Consider the following 17,462-nt stretch of genomic DNA (forward strand, 5'->3'; position numbering starts at 1 on the left):
AGAGTTCCAGTGTGCTGCATTGGGACACAGGTTTAATCACCAGATGGTCCACAAACATTAATGATCAGAAAATCAGAGCAAAGTTTTAAAATACTCCCATCTTGTGGCAGCTTGGAAATATGACAGTCTAAACATGATCATCCTGTTATCAGTCCTTGATCATTTGTCCCTCTGCTGTAGATAGATCCCAGCAAAGGAAAAGCACTTCTTTTTCTTTCTTTCTTTCTTTCTTTCTTTCTTTCTTTCTTTCTTTCTTTCTTTCTTTCTTTCTTTCGTCTTTCTTTCTTTCTTTCTTTCTTTCTTTCTTTCTTTCTTTCTTTCTTTTTTAGATTTTGTTTACTTATTTGAGAGAGAGAGCATGCGCACAAGCAGGGACAGCAGCAGAGGGAGAGGGAAAAGCAGGCTCCCCCATGAGCAGGGGCTCAATCCCCAGGATCCAATGTGGGGCTTGATCCCAGGATCCTGAGATCATGACCTGAGCAGAAAGCAGACGATGAACAGAGTGAGCTACCCAGGCACCCCAGATATAGAAAGTTCTAAATCATCCAGGAAGAAATGGGAGATTCCTTCTGAAGCACATGGATTTCCTATTTTGAAATTATGTCCACAACAATGTAGCCCTCAAACTGTAGGCCATCTTGTTTCTGATGATTCTCATGGGTGCCTAGTCTCTCCAGCTCCATCATAGAACCCAAAGCTCACCACCACTTTGCACACCCTGCTTACCAATAACAGTAAGAGATCACTAGTTGTTAGTCAGCTAGAACTCTTAGAAAGAGATCTTACCATAATTTAATTAACATATTTATTTTCACTTAAGAGATAGCTATTTAGTGACTCTCATGTGCCAGGCCATGTGTCATAGAGTAAGTTAGAATAGGTTAAGATTTCATAGAATGTGCAGTCTAGTGAGGAAGACAGGCATTGAATGAATTACAACAAAAGCAATGCATGCTACCAACTGGGAAGTAAAGAGTCCATTGAGACAATATAAAAGGGGAGGACATCTAGTCTGGTAGTATGTTGGGTTAAAAGCATGGGCTGTGGGATCCTGAAGTCAGCCACTTAGGTAATCATTTATCCTGCCTCTGCCTCTGTCTTCTCATCTGTAAAATGAGGATAATAAGACCTGATCTTAGGGGTGCCTGGGTGGCTCAGTTTGTTGAATGTCTGGCTCTTGATCTCAGGGTTGTTGAGTTCAAGCCCTGCATTGGGACCTATGCTGGGTGTGGAGCCTAGTCAAAAAACAAAAACAAAAACAAACCCTACTCTTAGAGTGATGTAAGGGTAAAGTGAGAGAATATATAAAAAGCAATTTAGCACAGTATCTGGCTGAACTTGCCTGAAGTTATTGCTCCCAAAGCTGAGGGTTATGTTCTAGTAGCCAATGAAGTAGAAATTCCCACATCAGCATCTCCCCCTCCCTTTTATTGCTCTTTTTCATCAAATACCAGGCAAGAGGAAACCTTTCAATGGCTGGGAAAAATCTTCTCTGCATTCTTTAACATTCCTTTTCTGCGTATAAAAATGAAATATGACTTTGGAATTCCCTAGAACCCCCAGGAGCCTCTCACCCAGTGTAGGCACACAGAGCCAGTGATCCTCAATGGAAGGGTACCAAGTTTGGAAGTGGCCACTGCATCAAAAGCTTCCCCAAATGAGTTAAAGCAGAAACTGAACACAGTATTACTATATGCTCGTTTTTCTTAAATTATATAACACACCAAGCTACAAAGAGGCTTAAAAAAAAAGGCTTTTGTTACCCTCTAAATTTAACCAGGAAAACTGGAACAGTAAGTAGTTTAAGAACTAAAACTAGGCATTCCTCTTTAAAAATGCAAAGCCAGTCCTCGTTGCTGTCACTGGAAATAATTGGGTTAGTGTTTAAAATAATAAAAATGCATATATAGGAATATCATGTCTGATCGTGGCATAGTGTCCAGCACATAGTACATGACCAGTAAATGCCAGCTGAATTGGAATAAATGTATACACTAGACACACAACACAGTTGTTTTTATGGATAATTTTAACAGGGAAACCCAAAAATAAACTGCTGTTTATAAAAGATCCTCTGAGGGGTGCCTGGGTGGTTCAGGAGGTTAAGCATCAACTCTTGGTTTCAGCTCAGGTCGTGATCTCAGGGTCTTGCAATCAAGTCCTGCATCACTTCATGCTCGGTAATGAGTCTGCTGGAAGATTCTCTCTTCACCCTGCCCCTGTCCTGTTCTACTCTTTCAATCAATCAATCAATCAATAAAATCTTTAGAAAAGATCCTCTGAAGCAGTGGTTCTCAACTGGGGGCAATTTTTGATGTCATGATAGAAGGGAAAACTGCTGTCATCTAGTGGGCAGAGGCCCAGGATACTGCGAACATTGCGCATGACACACAACATAGAACTACCTGGTCCAGAATATCAATACTGCTGCTGTTGACAAACACCACCCTGAGCACACACCTACATATACACATACACATATGCACAACAACACGAGCAAGAACAACAAAACAAAACAACCTGAGGCTTTGTTAGAATATGAAGAATAAATATGGGCTCCCTGCTCCTGTTGATATGTTATTTTCACTAATTAAAGCTGGTTTACAGAGGCACCTGGGTGGCTCAATGGTTGAGCGTCTGCCTTTGGCTCAGATCATGATCCTGGGGTCCTGGGATTAAGTCCCACATCAGGCTCCCCATGGGGAGCCTGCTTCTTCCCCTGCCTGTCTCTGCCTCTCTCTCTGTGTGTGTCTCATGAGTAAATAAAATATTTTTAAAATAGGGCAGCCCCAGTGGCCCAGTGGTTTAGCGCCACCTTCAGCCCAGGGCATGATCCTGGAGACCCAGGAACAAGTCCCACATCGGGCTCCCTGCATGAAGCCTGCTCCTCCCTCTGCCTGTGTCTCTGCCTCTCTCTCTGTGTCTCTCATGAATAAATAAATAAAATCTAAAAAATAAAATAAAATATAAAATAAAATAAAAATAAAGCTGGTTTAAAGAAAAGTAAACAATCCTCAGCACTACCCCAGCCCTCTGACCTCTTCAGGTAGCTAGTTATGAGTTCTTGTAGTTTTTAACAGCTGTCAAAATACTGTATCTATTTCATTTTTTAAAATGTTGTTCCTGTGTGTATCTAGTGGCTCAGCTGATTGAGCATCCAACTCTTGGTATCAACCCAAGTCATGATCTCACAGTGGTGGGATCAAGCCCCATATTGGGCTGTGAACTCACTGCAATGTCTGCTTCAGATTCTCTCTCCCTTTCCCTCCCTGTTGTTCTCTCTCAAATAAATAAAATCTTAAATATATATATTCTAGGGGTACCTGGGTGGCTCAGTTGCTTAAGCGTCCAACTCTTGATTTCAGCTAAGGTCATTATCTCAGGATTGTGAGATCAAGCCCTGCATTGGACTCTATGCCCAGCACCTACCAGTCTAAACACCTACCAAACTGTGAGCAATATGATAAGGTTTAGCACTTATTTGTCTACAGATTCTCTCTCTCCTTCTCCCTCTGTCCCTCTTCCCCTGAAAATTTTTTTAAAAAATATTGTTTCTATACATTTTTCATGTCTCTACATGATCTTTATGGTCAAATTAATCAACGGGCATTTGAGGATACCATCATTTTTTTTAAGATTTTATATAAATAATCATGAGAGACGCAGAGAGAGAGAGGCAGAGACATAGGCAGAGGGAGAAGCAGGCTCCATGCAAGGAGCTCGATGTGGGACTGCATCCGGGGACTTGGAATCATGCCCTGAGCCAAAGGCAGATGGCTTAACCACTGAGCCACCCAGACATCCCCAAACCATCAATTTTTTAAGGGTTTTTCCCTTCTTTTTTTTTAAATTAGATTTTATTTATTTACTCATGAGAGAGGCAGAGACACAGGCAGAGGGAGAAGCAGGTTCCATGCAGGGAGGCTGATGTGGGACTCGATTCCGGGTCTCCAGGATCACACCCTGAGCTGAAGGCGGCGCTAAACCGCTGAGCCACCCGGGGCTGCCCTTCCTTTCCCCTCCTTTCCTTCTTTACACTTACCTGGAAGGATGGGAAGGGGAAGGGACCAGGAACGGAAGACAGGCAAGGCCCTTCCTTCCTCAATTCCCTCCCCCTCCAAACCCTCCCTTTCTTTTTTTTTTTTTCTTTTTTTTTTCTTTTTTCTTTTTTCTTTTTTCTTTTTTCTTTTCTTTTCTTTTCTTTTCTTTTCTTTTCTTTTCTTTTCAAGAGCGAGGAGGGAACGAGGGCAGAGAGAATATTAAGCAGGCTCCATGTAGTATGGAGCTTGACACCAGGCTCTATTTAAGAATTCTGAGATCATGACCTGAGCCAAAATCAAGAGTCTGACACTTCACTGACTGAGCCACCCAGGTGCCCCAATTTTTTGAGGTTTTAAATATTTTTTTCAAATATCTCTTCCATGTTCCATTTTGCCATTAATCTGTTTTTATTTTCTGCTTGGTGTTATATGTTACTCATGTGAAAATTTTAAAAATGGATTTGCCTAGAAAACAAAACAAACTAGAATATTCTAGATCTTGGAATGTTGCTACCTAGAATTTTTTACTTTCCTTTCCTTCCAAAAGTCTTTTATCAGAAAAAAAAAAAAAAAGAACTCTTTTTTTTTTCAAGTATTCAAACAGCTCAAAGTGCAATTGCCTTGTCTTTAAGTCTGTCCACGAAGATTTTTTTTGTGATTAGTCTCATTTCAGTCAAATTTTTAAATAATTTTAAACAAAACAAAAAGGAATATTCCTTTGAAGCCCTTCATTTAAAATCTGAAGTATTTTCTCCTCTGTAAAATCCAACATTGTTCTGTTTTCTGAGTCCATATTGTACCCGGTACCATTAGATCTTTTAGCCTCAGTGGTAACTACTAAGTGATGATCAGGTTTCGATGTCTGTTTCTCTCCCTAGACTTTGAGCACCTAAAGGCAGGCAAATTTACTAATCTTTGTACTTCCTATCCCTACCCCCAAAGCCTGGGTTGTGGTAGATGTCAATAAATATTTGTAGAATATGGCAATGACAAGCTAAACACCTACTAAACTGTGGGAACATGATAAGGTTAGTGCTTTTTTTGTCTCTGATATTTTCCTAAGTTTACTTGCATTCTCTCTAGGTGTTTCAGGTGTCCACTGTGTCCAACCATGGGTAAAGGAATCCAATGGCATAAACCACAAATTGTACCTACTCGAGAATTTTTATTGATTATGAATTGGGAAAAATGCCAAATTAGCCTCCAGGAGAACAGGATTCTCATGTCCACAGAATAGGAAAATAGTAAACTGTTCCTTAGATTATCTATTCAGTTTTCCCTGATAGGCCACCAAATTAGCCTGGTGCCACAGGTCCAAAGCTTGGAAATGAATTGGGAGACTCTTCAGAGAGCATCCTTGAATTATGGACTTCCTTATTTTCTTTTTATTTTTTTTTCTTTCTTCCATTCTTTTTTTTTTAAGATTTTATTTATTTATTCATAGAGACACAGCTAGAGAGAGAGAGGCAGTGAGGCACAGGCCACAGGCAGAGGGAGGAGCAGGCTCCATGCAGGGAGCCTGATGTGGGACTCAATCCCGGGTCTCCAGGATCACGCCCTGAGCTGCAGGCAGCGCTAAACCGCTGCGCCACCGGGGCTGCCCTCTTTCTTCCATTCTTAGAAGCATATTGCATTGAACTATGCTAAGTTCCTTGCTTAATAAGATATCCTAGTTTTCCCAAAAATATAAATAATATAAAATATATTTGAAGAGAGAGAGAAAGGCTCTGGTGTGCAGTGAATGTACTGGAAGTAAAAGGAATAAGCTAAAGAATAATGCTCATTCTTGTCATCTGATGAAAACTGAGTATGTAAATCACTTGCAACTATTTTCAGAACTCTTCAAGAATATTACATGGAGACATGCAACAAATATACTAAGACTCTTGACAAGCAATTTCAGTCATTTCCACAATTCCTTGACATGAAGTTGTTTGCCTAAAGAAAGTTGCTAAAGAAAGTTCATGATTTAGATTGTTTCTAAAGAAAGTTCACAATTTAGAATCTGGTTGTTAATCATTCTCTCATTAATCCTCCCGAACTCTTGAGTTACTTGATAAAGCCTGTTAACTTTATTACTTTCTGCATTTTATGGTTGGAAAATGCGAGCTGCAAGGTTGCATAATGCATGTATTCTTAAGGTGAGATGAGGACTCCACCATTTTGTTGCTCTGCTTGAAGAAAAAAATAAGTGTACCAAGGACTCAACCAACAATGTTCACCCATCTTAGTAAAACCTCAGCCATTCATCATCTTGAGAACACACTAGAATTAATTGGGGAGCTTTAAAAAACAGTCCTACCTGGATCCCACCTCCAGAGATTCTGGCATAGGAATTTTGTTTTATTTTGTTTTAAGATTTTATTTATTTGGGCAGCCCGGGTGGCTTAGCAGTTTAGCGCCGCCTTTGGCCCAGGATGTGATCCTGGAGGCCCCGGATGAAGTCCTACATCAGGCTCTCTTCATGGAGTCTGCTTCTCCCTCTGCCTGTGTCTCTGCCTCTCTCTCTCTCTCTCTCTCTCTCTCTCTTTCTGTGTGTGTGTCTCATGAATAAATAAATCTTAAAAAAAAAAAAAGATTTTATTTACTTATTTGACGGAGAGAGAGCAAAGAGCACAAGCAGCGGGAGTAGCAGAGGGAAGAGAGAGAAGCGGCTCCCCACTGAGGAGAGAGCCCCATGTGGGGCTTTATCCCAGAACCTGAGCCAAAGCATCAAAACCAGATGCTTAAATGAATCAACCACCCAGGTTCCCCTGACATAGGAATTTTAAAGTCCTTGGGTGGAGCACATAGGTGGCTCAGTAGGTTAAGAGTCTGATTCTTGATTTCAGCTCAGGTCACAGTCTCAGAGTTGTGAGATGGAGCCCTGCATCAGGCTCTGTGCTCAACAGGGAGTCTGCTTGAGATTTTCTCCTTCTCCTTCTGCTCCTCATTCCATTATCTAAAATAAATAAATAAAATCTTTAAAAAAAAAATAAAGCTCCTTAGGTGATTTTATGTGCAGCTTGAAATTCACTGCACTTGGAAGTCCCCAATACACTTTGCTCAAATAAGTAAAACTTATTTAAAACCACCAATTGCAGGCAGTTTTAGCGCCTGCCTTCGGCCCAGGGCGTGATCCTGGAAACCAGGGATCGACTCCCACATGGGGCTCCCTACATGGAACCTGCTTCTCCCTCTGCCTGTGTCTCTGCCTCTCTCTGTGTGTCTCTCATGAATAAATAAATAAAATCTTAATAAAATAAAATAAAATAAAATAAAATAAAATAAAATAAAATAAAAAAATAAAATAATCAATTGCTTACTGTGTTTCTGGAGTAATTCTCAGATAATCTACTCTTGAACTAAATGCTCTGAGTGCAAGGGCTCCTTGGCTTCTTTCCTAATAGCCAGGTACCAACATAAAGCACCTAAGATCAATAAATATTTAACTATTTTGTTAATACTTATCCTAATCAAAAGCCTTTTTTCTTTTTTTTTTTTTAAGTGGGCTCCATGCCCAACATGAGGCTTGAACTCATGACCCTGAGATCAAAACCTGAGCTGAGATCAAGAGTCTAACCCACCAAGGTGCCCCTCAAAAGCCATTTTTAAAATAAGACTTTCAGGAAACAGAATTCTCCCTATATTAGAGCTTAATGCCTTCTTTCTACTTCATTACTTAATTCCTTGCAAAATGTTTTTTGCTTGGTCCTGAAAAGAATTTCTAATTATCTGAAATAGGTAAGGTTAAAGATATCCAGCTAAAATATTTTATGTTACTCATTTTCACATTTGGTGCTCACTAAACAAAAACCTGATGGCTAAACAAGAACTCTCTGTATTTTTTTTAATTGGCTCTAGTACTTCCTTACATAAATCATTAATTTTCCAGACTTAAAGCAGCTGGGTGCAAGCATTCTCATCATATAATTTGGTCAAAATCAACTTGCAGACATTAACATTGCTGGTATCATTTGACAAAGACCGCAAACCAAAGACAAACAGATAGGTCTGTTTGGTTGGTTTTGTTTTGTTTTTATAAGAAATATTTTGTTCTACAGGAATCTAGAATTTCAAGTACTGCACTTCAAAACCAAGTACTTACATTTTCTAGGAGGCAAACAGCAGCAGGATTCCCACGAAATGCTTTTGCTGTAAATGCATCTACTATGAAAATAGGGAGCTTCATTTTTCTTGCTCTCAAAATTGCAGGTAGCTGTACTTCTACCTGTTGAAAAAAATCAGGAAGTTAATGTTTTACTTGGTGTACAGAAGCAACTAACAACCCAGGTCAACCAAGAACTCTAATATACCTACATTTAAAGATAGATGATCCTCTAATATTTAAGTCTTTAAACTGAATTTGTTTTAAAATACTGGATGAATAGAATATTTTATTTTCAAATTTTGTATTGATTCTTATACTCTATACTTAAGAACATAATCATATTCCTTCTTAGAGTAGCCAAACTAGCTTCAATTTTGTTTTTAATGAAGTACTTGAAATATCCAAGGGGATACATTGCAGGATTTCTTTTCCTTTGGTGTCTGAGGTTCTTGGTCATGCTGCTTCAAAGAATGAAGAGGTAGACCAGATGAAGAGTGGTAAGCAGCAAAGCAATGTCTATTGAGCAATAGTACAAAGCTCCCAAAAAAGGAGAGGACCCAAAAGTTTGCCACCTGAGTTTCTAAGTCTAGGGTTTTTTTATGGACTTGCTGCTGGGTTGTTTACTGATTAACCCTCCAGGGGCTTGTCACCCAATCAGGTTTTTGTCATCTACCTATCATGTGGGAAAGAGTGGAGGGCTCCTTCCAGGGTGGTGTAAAATCCTTTTATGGGTGGTTCCCGGGGTGCCTGGGTGGCTCAATTCATTAAGTGTCTGCCTTCAGCTCAGGTCATGATATCAGGGTCCTGCAATAGAACCCTACATGGTGGGGTAGGGGAGGGGGGTTGTCTCTGCTCAGTGGGGAGCCTGCTTCTCCCTCTCCCTGCCACTCTGCCTACTTACACTCTAATAAATAAATAAAATCTTAAAAAAAAAAATGGTGGTTTCTTCTTAGGGTGGGGGCCCCTTGTCCCTGCCTGCCTTTCTTCTGACTATCCTTCATTAGACTATATATAGACTCCTATAGTCTCCCAATGAGTATCACTATCCTTTTAAATAATGCATTTTTTCCAATTATAATAAATATCCCCATTATAAAAAACTTGGAAAATTAAAAAGCAACCCATAATCACAAAAATCAACAATAGCTTTTTTTAAGGCTTAACATAGTAAAGGAGTCTCATGCTTTAACTAATTTTGTATTATTTTATAAACCTATATACATAGACACTTTTTTGAGCTCATGATATACATTTGTTAAATAAAGTTTTTCATTATAAGGGAAATCTGTACTTCCCCTCCCTAGAGATAAATTATGTTAACATTCAGGGTGTTTCTTTTGCTTTTCTAGAAAGCATGGGCCTTCTCAGAGCAATGGAGGGATTCGTCACTCCCAAAGTTATAGAACTTTAAAAAATTTCAACAAATTAGGGATGCTTGTTTAAATTTAAAAGAAGAATAAGAAAAAAAAAATCCTAACATACATTTCCTGTTCTCAAGAGGATTAAGATAAACAACCTGCCAGCCCCAGCCCTATGGACAGCTCCCAGGCCTAGTTTTCTTTCTTTTCTTTCTTTCTTTCTTTTTTTTTTTTTTTAATATTTATTTAAAGTGCAGAGGGCACTGGAAGAAGGAGAGAGAAACTGAAGCAGACTCCACACTGAATGCAGAGCCTGCTCTGCCTGGGGCTTGATCCCACAAACCCCAGATCAAGACCTGAGCCAAAACTGCACCACCCTGGTGCCCCCCCCCCCCCTTTTTTTTTTAATTATGCAAGTGTTTTGCTTAACTTTCTTGCCAAATGCCAGCTTTTTTTTTTTTTAATTGAGGTATACTGTACGGAACATGATAATAGTTTCAACTCAACATAATGATTTGATACTTGTGTATATTATAAAAAGATCATACTAAATCTAATTAAAACCTGTAACCATGCAGTTACAAAAAAGTTTTTTTCTCATAATGAGAATTGTTAAGATCTACTCTCAGCAATTTTCAAATGTGCACTATCTATAGTTACTAACTATACTGTGCTGTACATTATATTCCCATGACATTTATTTTGTAACTGGAAGGTTATACCTTTTGACCCAGTTCAGTATCTTCAATAAGTCTGTACCTTTTTTTTTTTTGTAAGATTTTATCTATTCATGAGAGACACGCAGAGAGAGACAGAGACATAGGCAGAGGGAGAAGCAGGCTCCCTGTGGGGAGCCCGATGTGGGACTCAATCCCAGGACCCTGGGACCACGACCTGAGCCAAAGGCACATGCTCAACTGCTGCACCACCCAGGCATCCCAGTAAGCCTGTACCTTTCGACCTACAAGCAATAACATTATTAATATTTTAGATATATTTTTAATCAGAATTTTTACCTTAACAGAATAGCTTGAGTATTTTTGAGGGCACTAAATCCTTCAAAAACATCATTTTAATAGATTTACGATAGGCTTTTAGGTAGGCTATAAATTATTTAAGTATTTCCCCTTTGGTGAATATTTAAGTTATTTCTAATTTTTCACTTGTATAGATAATGTAGTGATGAAACTTGTTGAATATCATTTGCATTTCTGATTCTGTAATTATAACAGATTCCTAAAAGCAAAATCCCTAGGTCAAAGTATATAGACACCTTAACTCACACATATAAACTTACCTTCAGAAAGAGTATACCAAGTTAGACAGCATATGAAAGTGTTCCACCATTAGTAACATGATAGAATAAAACATATCTTGAGTTTTTATTTGTGTTTCTTGGATTATTCTAACCAGACTGTATAGAGCAGAAAGTCAGAACCTCTTTTTGTTTTTCCTGTGATGATCTCAGTTCCTAGAATAGTGCCTGGCACACAATATTTATTGAATTAATTAAGTAAATTTTTACACTGAGCATACACCAAAAGTGGACTTTGATATATTGCTGACAAATACTTAGGAGTTCTTAACACAGAATCATCTGCCAGCCAACATTTCTCTTTCAGGGGCATCATTGTTATTGTCAATTACAGTTCATTTATGAAATTACATGGAAATTTTATTATAGAATGTCTTTATTATTTTAGAAAACATAGAAAACAAATTAAAGTTCTGATAATGAAGCATAGTTTTCATCAATTTAATAGAATTAATGCAATTTTGGAAGTCATGTGTGTGCCCAAAGAAGCATATTTTTAACCTCATTGAACTTTAGCCTCATTAGTCCTAGCTGTCAGCTACATCTTCAGTTGGATGAAAAAATATGTATTGAAAAGATTTTTCTAATTTTTCCATAGTGATCATGAATTACATGTGAAAGTTTTTTTTTTTAAGATATTACTTATTCATGAGACACACACATACACAGAGGCAGACACAGGCAGAGAGAGAAGCAGGCTCTCTATGCAGGGAGCCTGACGTGACTCAATCCTGGGTCTCCAGGATCAGGCCCTGGGCTGAAGGCGGCGCTAAACCACAGAGCCACCTGGGCTGCCCACAAGTTTTTAAAATACAGTGTTTAAATCCTCTTCTGAACTAGTTTTTTTTTTTTTAATGATAGTCACAGAGAGAGAGAGAGAGAGAGAGAGAGGCAGAGACATAGGCAGAGGGAGAGGGAGAAGCAGGCTCCATGCACCGGGAGCCCAACGCGGGATCCGATCCCGGGTCTCCAGGATTGCACCCTGGGCCAAAGGCAGGCGCTAAACCGCTGCGCCACCCAGGGATCCCTTCTTAACTAGTTTAAAAGAGAGGATCCCTGGGTGGCTCACCGGTTTGGCGCCTGCCTTTCACCCGGGGCATGATCCCGCAGACCTCGGATGGAGCCCCACATCGGGCTGCCTGCGTGGAGCCTGCTTCTCCCTCTGCCTGTGTCTCTGCCTCTCTCTCTGTGTCTCTCACGAATACATAAATAAAATCTAAAAAAAAAAAAAAAATAGTTTAAAAGAATAAATTTTGTAACTAAGTTTTATGAGGTTTCTAAATTGCATTGGTTCTTAAATGGAAACAGTTTCTTTAAAGGGAAAAGATCTGGGGATCCCTGGGTGGCTCAGCGGTTTAGCACCTGCCTTTGGCCCAGGGCCTGATCCTGGAGTCCCGGGATAGAGTCCTGCGTCAGGCTCCTGGCATGGAGCCTGCTTCTCCCTCCTCTTGTGTCTCTGCCTCTCTCTCTCTCTCTCTCTATGTCTATCATAAATCAATCAATCTTAAAAAAAAAAATAAATAAAGGGAAAAGATTCTTAAAGGCTAATAGCCAGTATCATTTGCCTATTTAACACCACTTCCCTCAGTCCCACCCATCCTCTACCCATAACACACTAGTACTTTACTTTTCCTAAAAGAACTCTGATTTTGTTTGGAGAGGCAATATGCCCAGCCCCATCAAAGAATCATATATATGTATATGTACATATGAATGTATATGTATGTATAGAGACAGCCACCTTTTGTGTCCTCATGTGACAGAAAGGAGAGCAAGCTCTCTTCTTATAGGAGCACTAATCCCATCATGAGGGCCCCACCCTCATAACCTCATCTAAACCTAATTACATCCCAAAGGCTTCCATTTCCAAATACCATCACAGTCGGGGTTACAACCCTAACTTATGAATTGGGGGTAGGAGGGGTGGGGTTGGGTAGGGGACACAATTCAGTCCATAGCACCATTCCTGCAAACACCTTGATTTTAGCCCAGTGCAATCCATTTTGGACTTTTGAACACCAGAACTATAAAATAATAAATTTGTGTTGTTGTTAGCCACTAAACTTGTGGTAATTTGTTATAGCAGCAATAGGAAATTAATACAGTCTAATATCCTGTTCTACAAAATTCTAAGAATAACAATGGTCAATACTTACTGAGCATTTATTATGTGCTAGACATGGTTCTAAGAGCATTTAATTCTCAGAGCACTCCCATAAGATAAATACTATTATAATTCCCATCTCCCAGATAAATATATGGAGGCTCAAAAAGTTTAAGTATGATGGTATTTGGAGATATATATCACATCTTCCTTATCCATTCATCTATCAATGGGCACTTGGGCTGCTTTCATAATTTGGCTATTGTAAATAATGCTACAATAAACATTGAGGTACAGATATCCTTTCCAACTAGTGTTTTCTTATTCTTTAGGTAAGTATCCAGTAGTAGAATTACTGAAATATATATGGTAGTTCTTTTTTTATTTTTTGAGGAATCTTCATACTGTCTTTCACGGTGGCTGCACCAGTTTACATTCCCACCAAGGGTGCATGAGGGTTCCTTTTTCTCCACAACCTTGCCAAAACTTGTTTCTTGTGTTGTTGATTTTAGCCATTCTGACACATGTGAGGTGATATCTCATTGTGGTTTTGATTTGTACTTCCCTGATGATGAGTGATGTTGCACATTTTTTCATGTGTCTGTTGGCCATCTGTGTCTTCTTTGGAGAAATATTTGTTCATGTTTTCTGCTCACTCTTTAGCTGGATTATTTGGTTTTTTGGTATTGAGTTGTACAAGTTCTTTGTATGTTTTGGATACTAACCTTTTATTGGATATGTCATATGCAAATATCTTCTCCCATTCAGTAGATTGTCTTTTATTTCGTTTCCTTCACTGTACAGAAGCTTTTTATTTTGATGTAGTTCCAATAGTTTATTTTTGCTTCTATTTCCCTTGTTTCAGGAGATATACCTAGAAAAATGTTGCTATGACTAAGGTTAGAGAAATTACTGCCTGTGCTCTCTTCAAGGATTTTCACAGTGTTAGGTCTCACACTTAGGTCCTTAATCCATGTTGAGTTTATTTTTGTGTATGGTGTAAAAGAGTGATCCAGTTTCATTCTTTTGTATGTAGCTGTCTAGTTTTCCCAACACCATTTGTTAAAAAGACTGTTTTTTTCCTACACATATTCTTGCCTCCTTTGTCAAAGAATGATTATCATGTAATTGTGGCTTTATTTCTGGGCTCCCTTTTCTGTTTCATTAATCTTATGTGTCTATTTTTGTGCCAGTTATACATTTTGATTACTACAGCTTTGTAATATAACTTGAAATTGGGAATTGTGGTACCTCTAAATTTGTTCTTTTTCAAGATTGTTTTTTGTCTATTCAGGGTCTTTTGTGGTTCCATAAAAATTTTAGGATCATGGGACGCCTGGGTGGCTCAGTGGTTGAGCATCTGCCTTCGTCTGCAGTCCTGGGATTGAGTCCTGTATCGGGCTCCCTGTATGGAGTCTGTTTCTCCCTCTGCCTCTGTCTTTGCCTCTGTGCCTCTCATGAATAAATAAAATCTTTTTAAAAAATTAGGATCATTTGTTCTAGCTCAGTGAAAAATGCTGTTGGTATTTTGACAGGGATTGCATTAAATCTGTAGATTGTTTTGGGTACTACAGATATTTTAACAATATTAGTCCTTATAACCCATGAGCATGGAATATCTTTCCATTTGCTTGTGTGGTCTTCAATTTTTAAGCTTTATTTATTTTTTTGAGTGAGAGAAAGAGTACAAGTATGAGGAACAGAGAGAGAAGGAGAGAGAATCTCAAGCAGACTCTGCACTGAGCAGGGACCCCAATTTGGGGCTCGATCCCATGACCCCAAGATTAATACCTAAGCTGAAACCAAGAGACTGACGCTCAACTGACTGGACACCCAGGCGACCCAAGGAATTTTTGTTTGTTTAATCAATTGATACCCTGTTAGTACTCTATGGTGACAGATTATGCTTAAGGTAGAGCTCACAATAATTTATTTTTCAAAAATTACTTTATATTTCCATAGGGTGTGTAGGTGGCTTGGTCAGTTAAGCGTCTGCCTACTCAAAAAAAAAAGCGTCTGCCTTCAGCTCAGGTCATGATCTCAGGGTCCTGGGATTGAGCCCTGTGTTGGGTTCCCTGCTCTCTGAGGAGCCTGCTTCTCCCTCTCTCTCTCTGCTGCTCCCCCACCCCTGCTCCTGCTCTCTTTCAAATAAATGAATAAAATCTTTTAAAAAATTACTTTGTATTTCTTAAATACCAAGCACATTCTAGACTTCGGAGATAAAATGACAAGTCACTCCCTTTCAAATAATTCTCAACTAGTGGGAAAACCAACATAAAAATAATAAATATGAAAGTAATATATAGCTAAAATACTTAGGAAGACAGTAAGAGAACAATAACTCTGCCCAGGGGATAGTCAGAGGGAGCTCCAGAGCTGAAGTGACATTTGAGTTGGTCCAAGTACACAAAAAAAAGTGTTTGGCATTTCCAGAAGTTGGAAACAGGCATCTTAGGCACAGTGCATGGACTGTTGACAAGGTAAATTGGATATAGAAATAGAGAGGGGAGGAGGATAGGAGAGAGTAAAGATGAGGCTTTAAAGATCTCCTGGAGCCAATGTCTATAATTTGGTCTTCATCTCTGTAGATTCAGAAATCCAAAGTTCACTTCAACAGTGACTGTGTGTGAGGCTCCAATGCTAAGTACCCAGGAAGAGGAGAGAGCCTCATGAGTGAGTTACACCCCTCTATCCCAAGGTTCTAATTTTCATTTCTGAAGATGTCTTTCTTTTCCCTTCCCCCCCACCTTTAAAATTAATTTTTATTTCATTTCTTTTTTTTTAAAGATTTTATTTATTTATTCATGAGAGACACACACACACACACAGAGAGGCAGAGACACAGGCCAAGAGAGAAGCAGGCTCCACACAGGGAGACTGATGTGGGACTCGATCCCGAGACTCCAGGATCATACCATGGGCCAAAGGCAGGCACTAAAGCGCTGAGCCACCCAGGGATCCCTTGATTTCATTTCTGTAAGGAAAAAGCAGCATAACCTTCCATTAAAACAGTGAGAGAAAAATTGAGACAGGTAAAGTTTAAGCGGCTTGCTTTTCTTTAACTAGTAAGTGGGTCTGCACAAATTCTGGCATCCTGGTTAACCTAATGGCTGCTCCTGACGTGCAGGTATCAGGCAGGATGTTTTTCAAATGACCAAAATAATTTTTTTAAAAGATTTATTTATTTACTCATTCAGAGAGAGCGAGAGAGAGGCAGAGACACAGGCAGAGAGAGAAGCAGGCCCCATGCAGGAAGCCCGATGTGGGACTCGATCCCGGGTCTCCAGGATCACACCCCAGGCTGCAGGCGGCACTAAACCACTGCGCCACCGGGGCTGCCCTGACCAAAATAATTTAAAATTTTCTTAGTATTTATTTGAGAGACAGAACAAGCGAGTAGGAGTAGGGGCAGAGGAATGGAGGGAGAAGCATAGTCTCCACTGAGAAGGGAGCCCAATGTGGGACTTGATCCCAGGACCCTGGGATCATGACCTGAGCTGAAGGCAGATGCTTAACCAAGACTGAGCTACCCAGGCACCCTTCTTCTTTAGTTTTACTCACATTCCATTTGGGCCCCTAGAGTGGTTTTATATGCCCTTCAATAATGTTAAACCGTTACAGGATTTCTTCTCCTTTGGTGCCCACAGTTCTTGGTCATGCTTCAAAGAATGAAGAGGTAGACCAGAGAGAGATTGGTAGGCAGCAAAGCAAAGTTTATTGAGCAATTTGTTGAGCTATTTGGCACAGAGCTCCCAAAGAAGGAGGAGACCCAAGAGGGTTGCCACTGAAATTTCTAAGTCTAGAAGTTTCTATGGGCTTGCTGGCAGACTGTTTAATCTGATTAACCCTCCAAGAGCCTGTCACCCAATCAGGTTTTTGTCATCTATCTATCACATGGGAAAAGGCAGAGTGTTCCTTCCAGGATGGTGTAAAATTCTTTTAAGAGTGGTATCCTTTTAGGGAGGGGGGGGCCCCTTGTCTCTGCCTGCCTTTCTTCCAACTATCCTTCATTAGAACAAAGATGCTAGGGGAGGGGTGTGGGGAGATGAAGTGAAAATGTGATGGACAGGGGCAGCCCGGGTGGCTCAGCAGTTTAGCGCTGCCTTCAGCCCAGGGCCAGATCCTGGAGACCCGGGATCGAGTCCCATGTCGGGCTCCCTGCATGGAGCCTGCTTCTCCCTCTGCCTATGTCTCTGCCTCTCTCTCTCCCTCTGTGTGTCTGTCATGAATAAATAAATAAAATCTTTAAAAAAAAAAAAAAAGAAAGAAAAGAAAAAGAAAAGGTGATGGACATTAAGAAGAGCACATGATGGGGGCAGCCCAGCCCAGGTGGTTCAGTGGTTTCACGCAGCCTTCAGCCCGGGGCATGATCCTGGAGACCTGGGATTGGGTCCCACGTCGGGCTTCCTGCATGGAGCCTACTTCTCCCTCTGCCTATGTCTCTGCCTCTCTCTCTCTCTCTCTCTATCTCTGTGTCTCTCATGGATGAATGAATGGAATCTTAAAAAAAAAAAAAAAGGAAAGCACATGATGTAATGAGCACTGTAATGAATCA

General features: G+C 39.9%; 1 protein-coding gene across 4 annotated transcripts in view; it reads right to left on the minus strand.

Annotated features, from left to right (window-relative positions):
- Nucleotides 1–17,462, minus strand: part of PBLD (phenazine biosynthesis like protein domain containing) — a 44,403-nt gene that overhangs the window by 14,483 nt on the left and 12,458 nt on the right. For all 4 annotated transcript variants that reach the window (XR_005357907.1, XM_038534131.1, XM_038534132.1 and 1 more), the window contains exon 2: nucleotides 8,128–8,250. Coding sequence is in view for 3 of the 4 variants with exons in the window: in XM_038534131.1 (XP_038390059.1) it covers nucleotides 8,128–8,250 (123 nt within the window). In the remaining variant the exon portion in view is untranslated. The remainder of the gene's footprint in view (nucleotides 1–8,127; nucleotides 8,251–17,462) is intronic.

Source organism: Canis lupus, chromosome 4 (genome assembly GCF_011100685.1).
Source record: "Canis lupus familiaris isolate Mischka breed German Shepherd chromosome 4, alternate assembly UU_Cfam_GSD_1.0, whole genome shotgun sequence".
Lineage (NCBI taxonomy): Eukaryota > Metazoa > Chordata > Mammalia > Carnivora > Canidae > Canis > Canis lupus.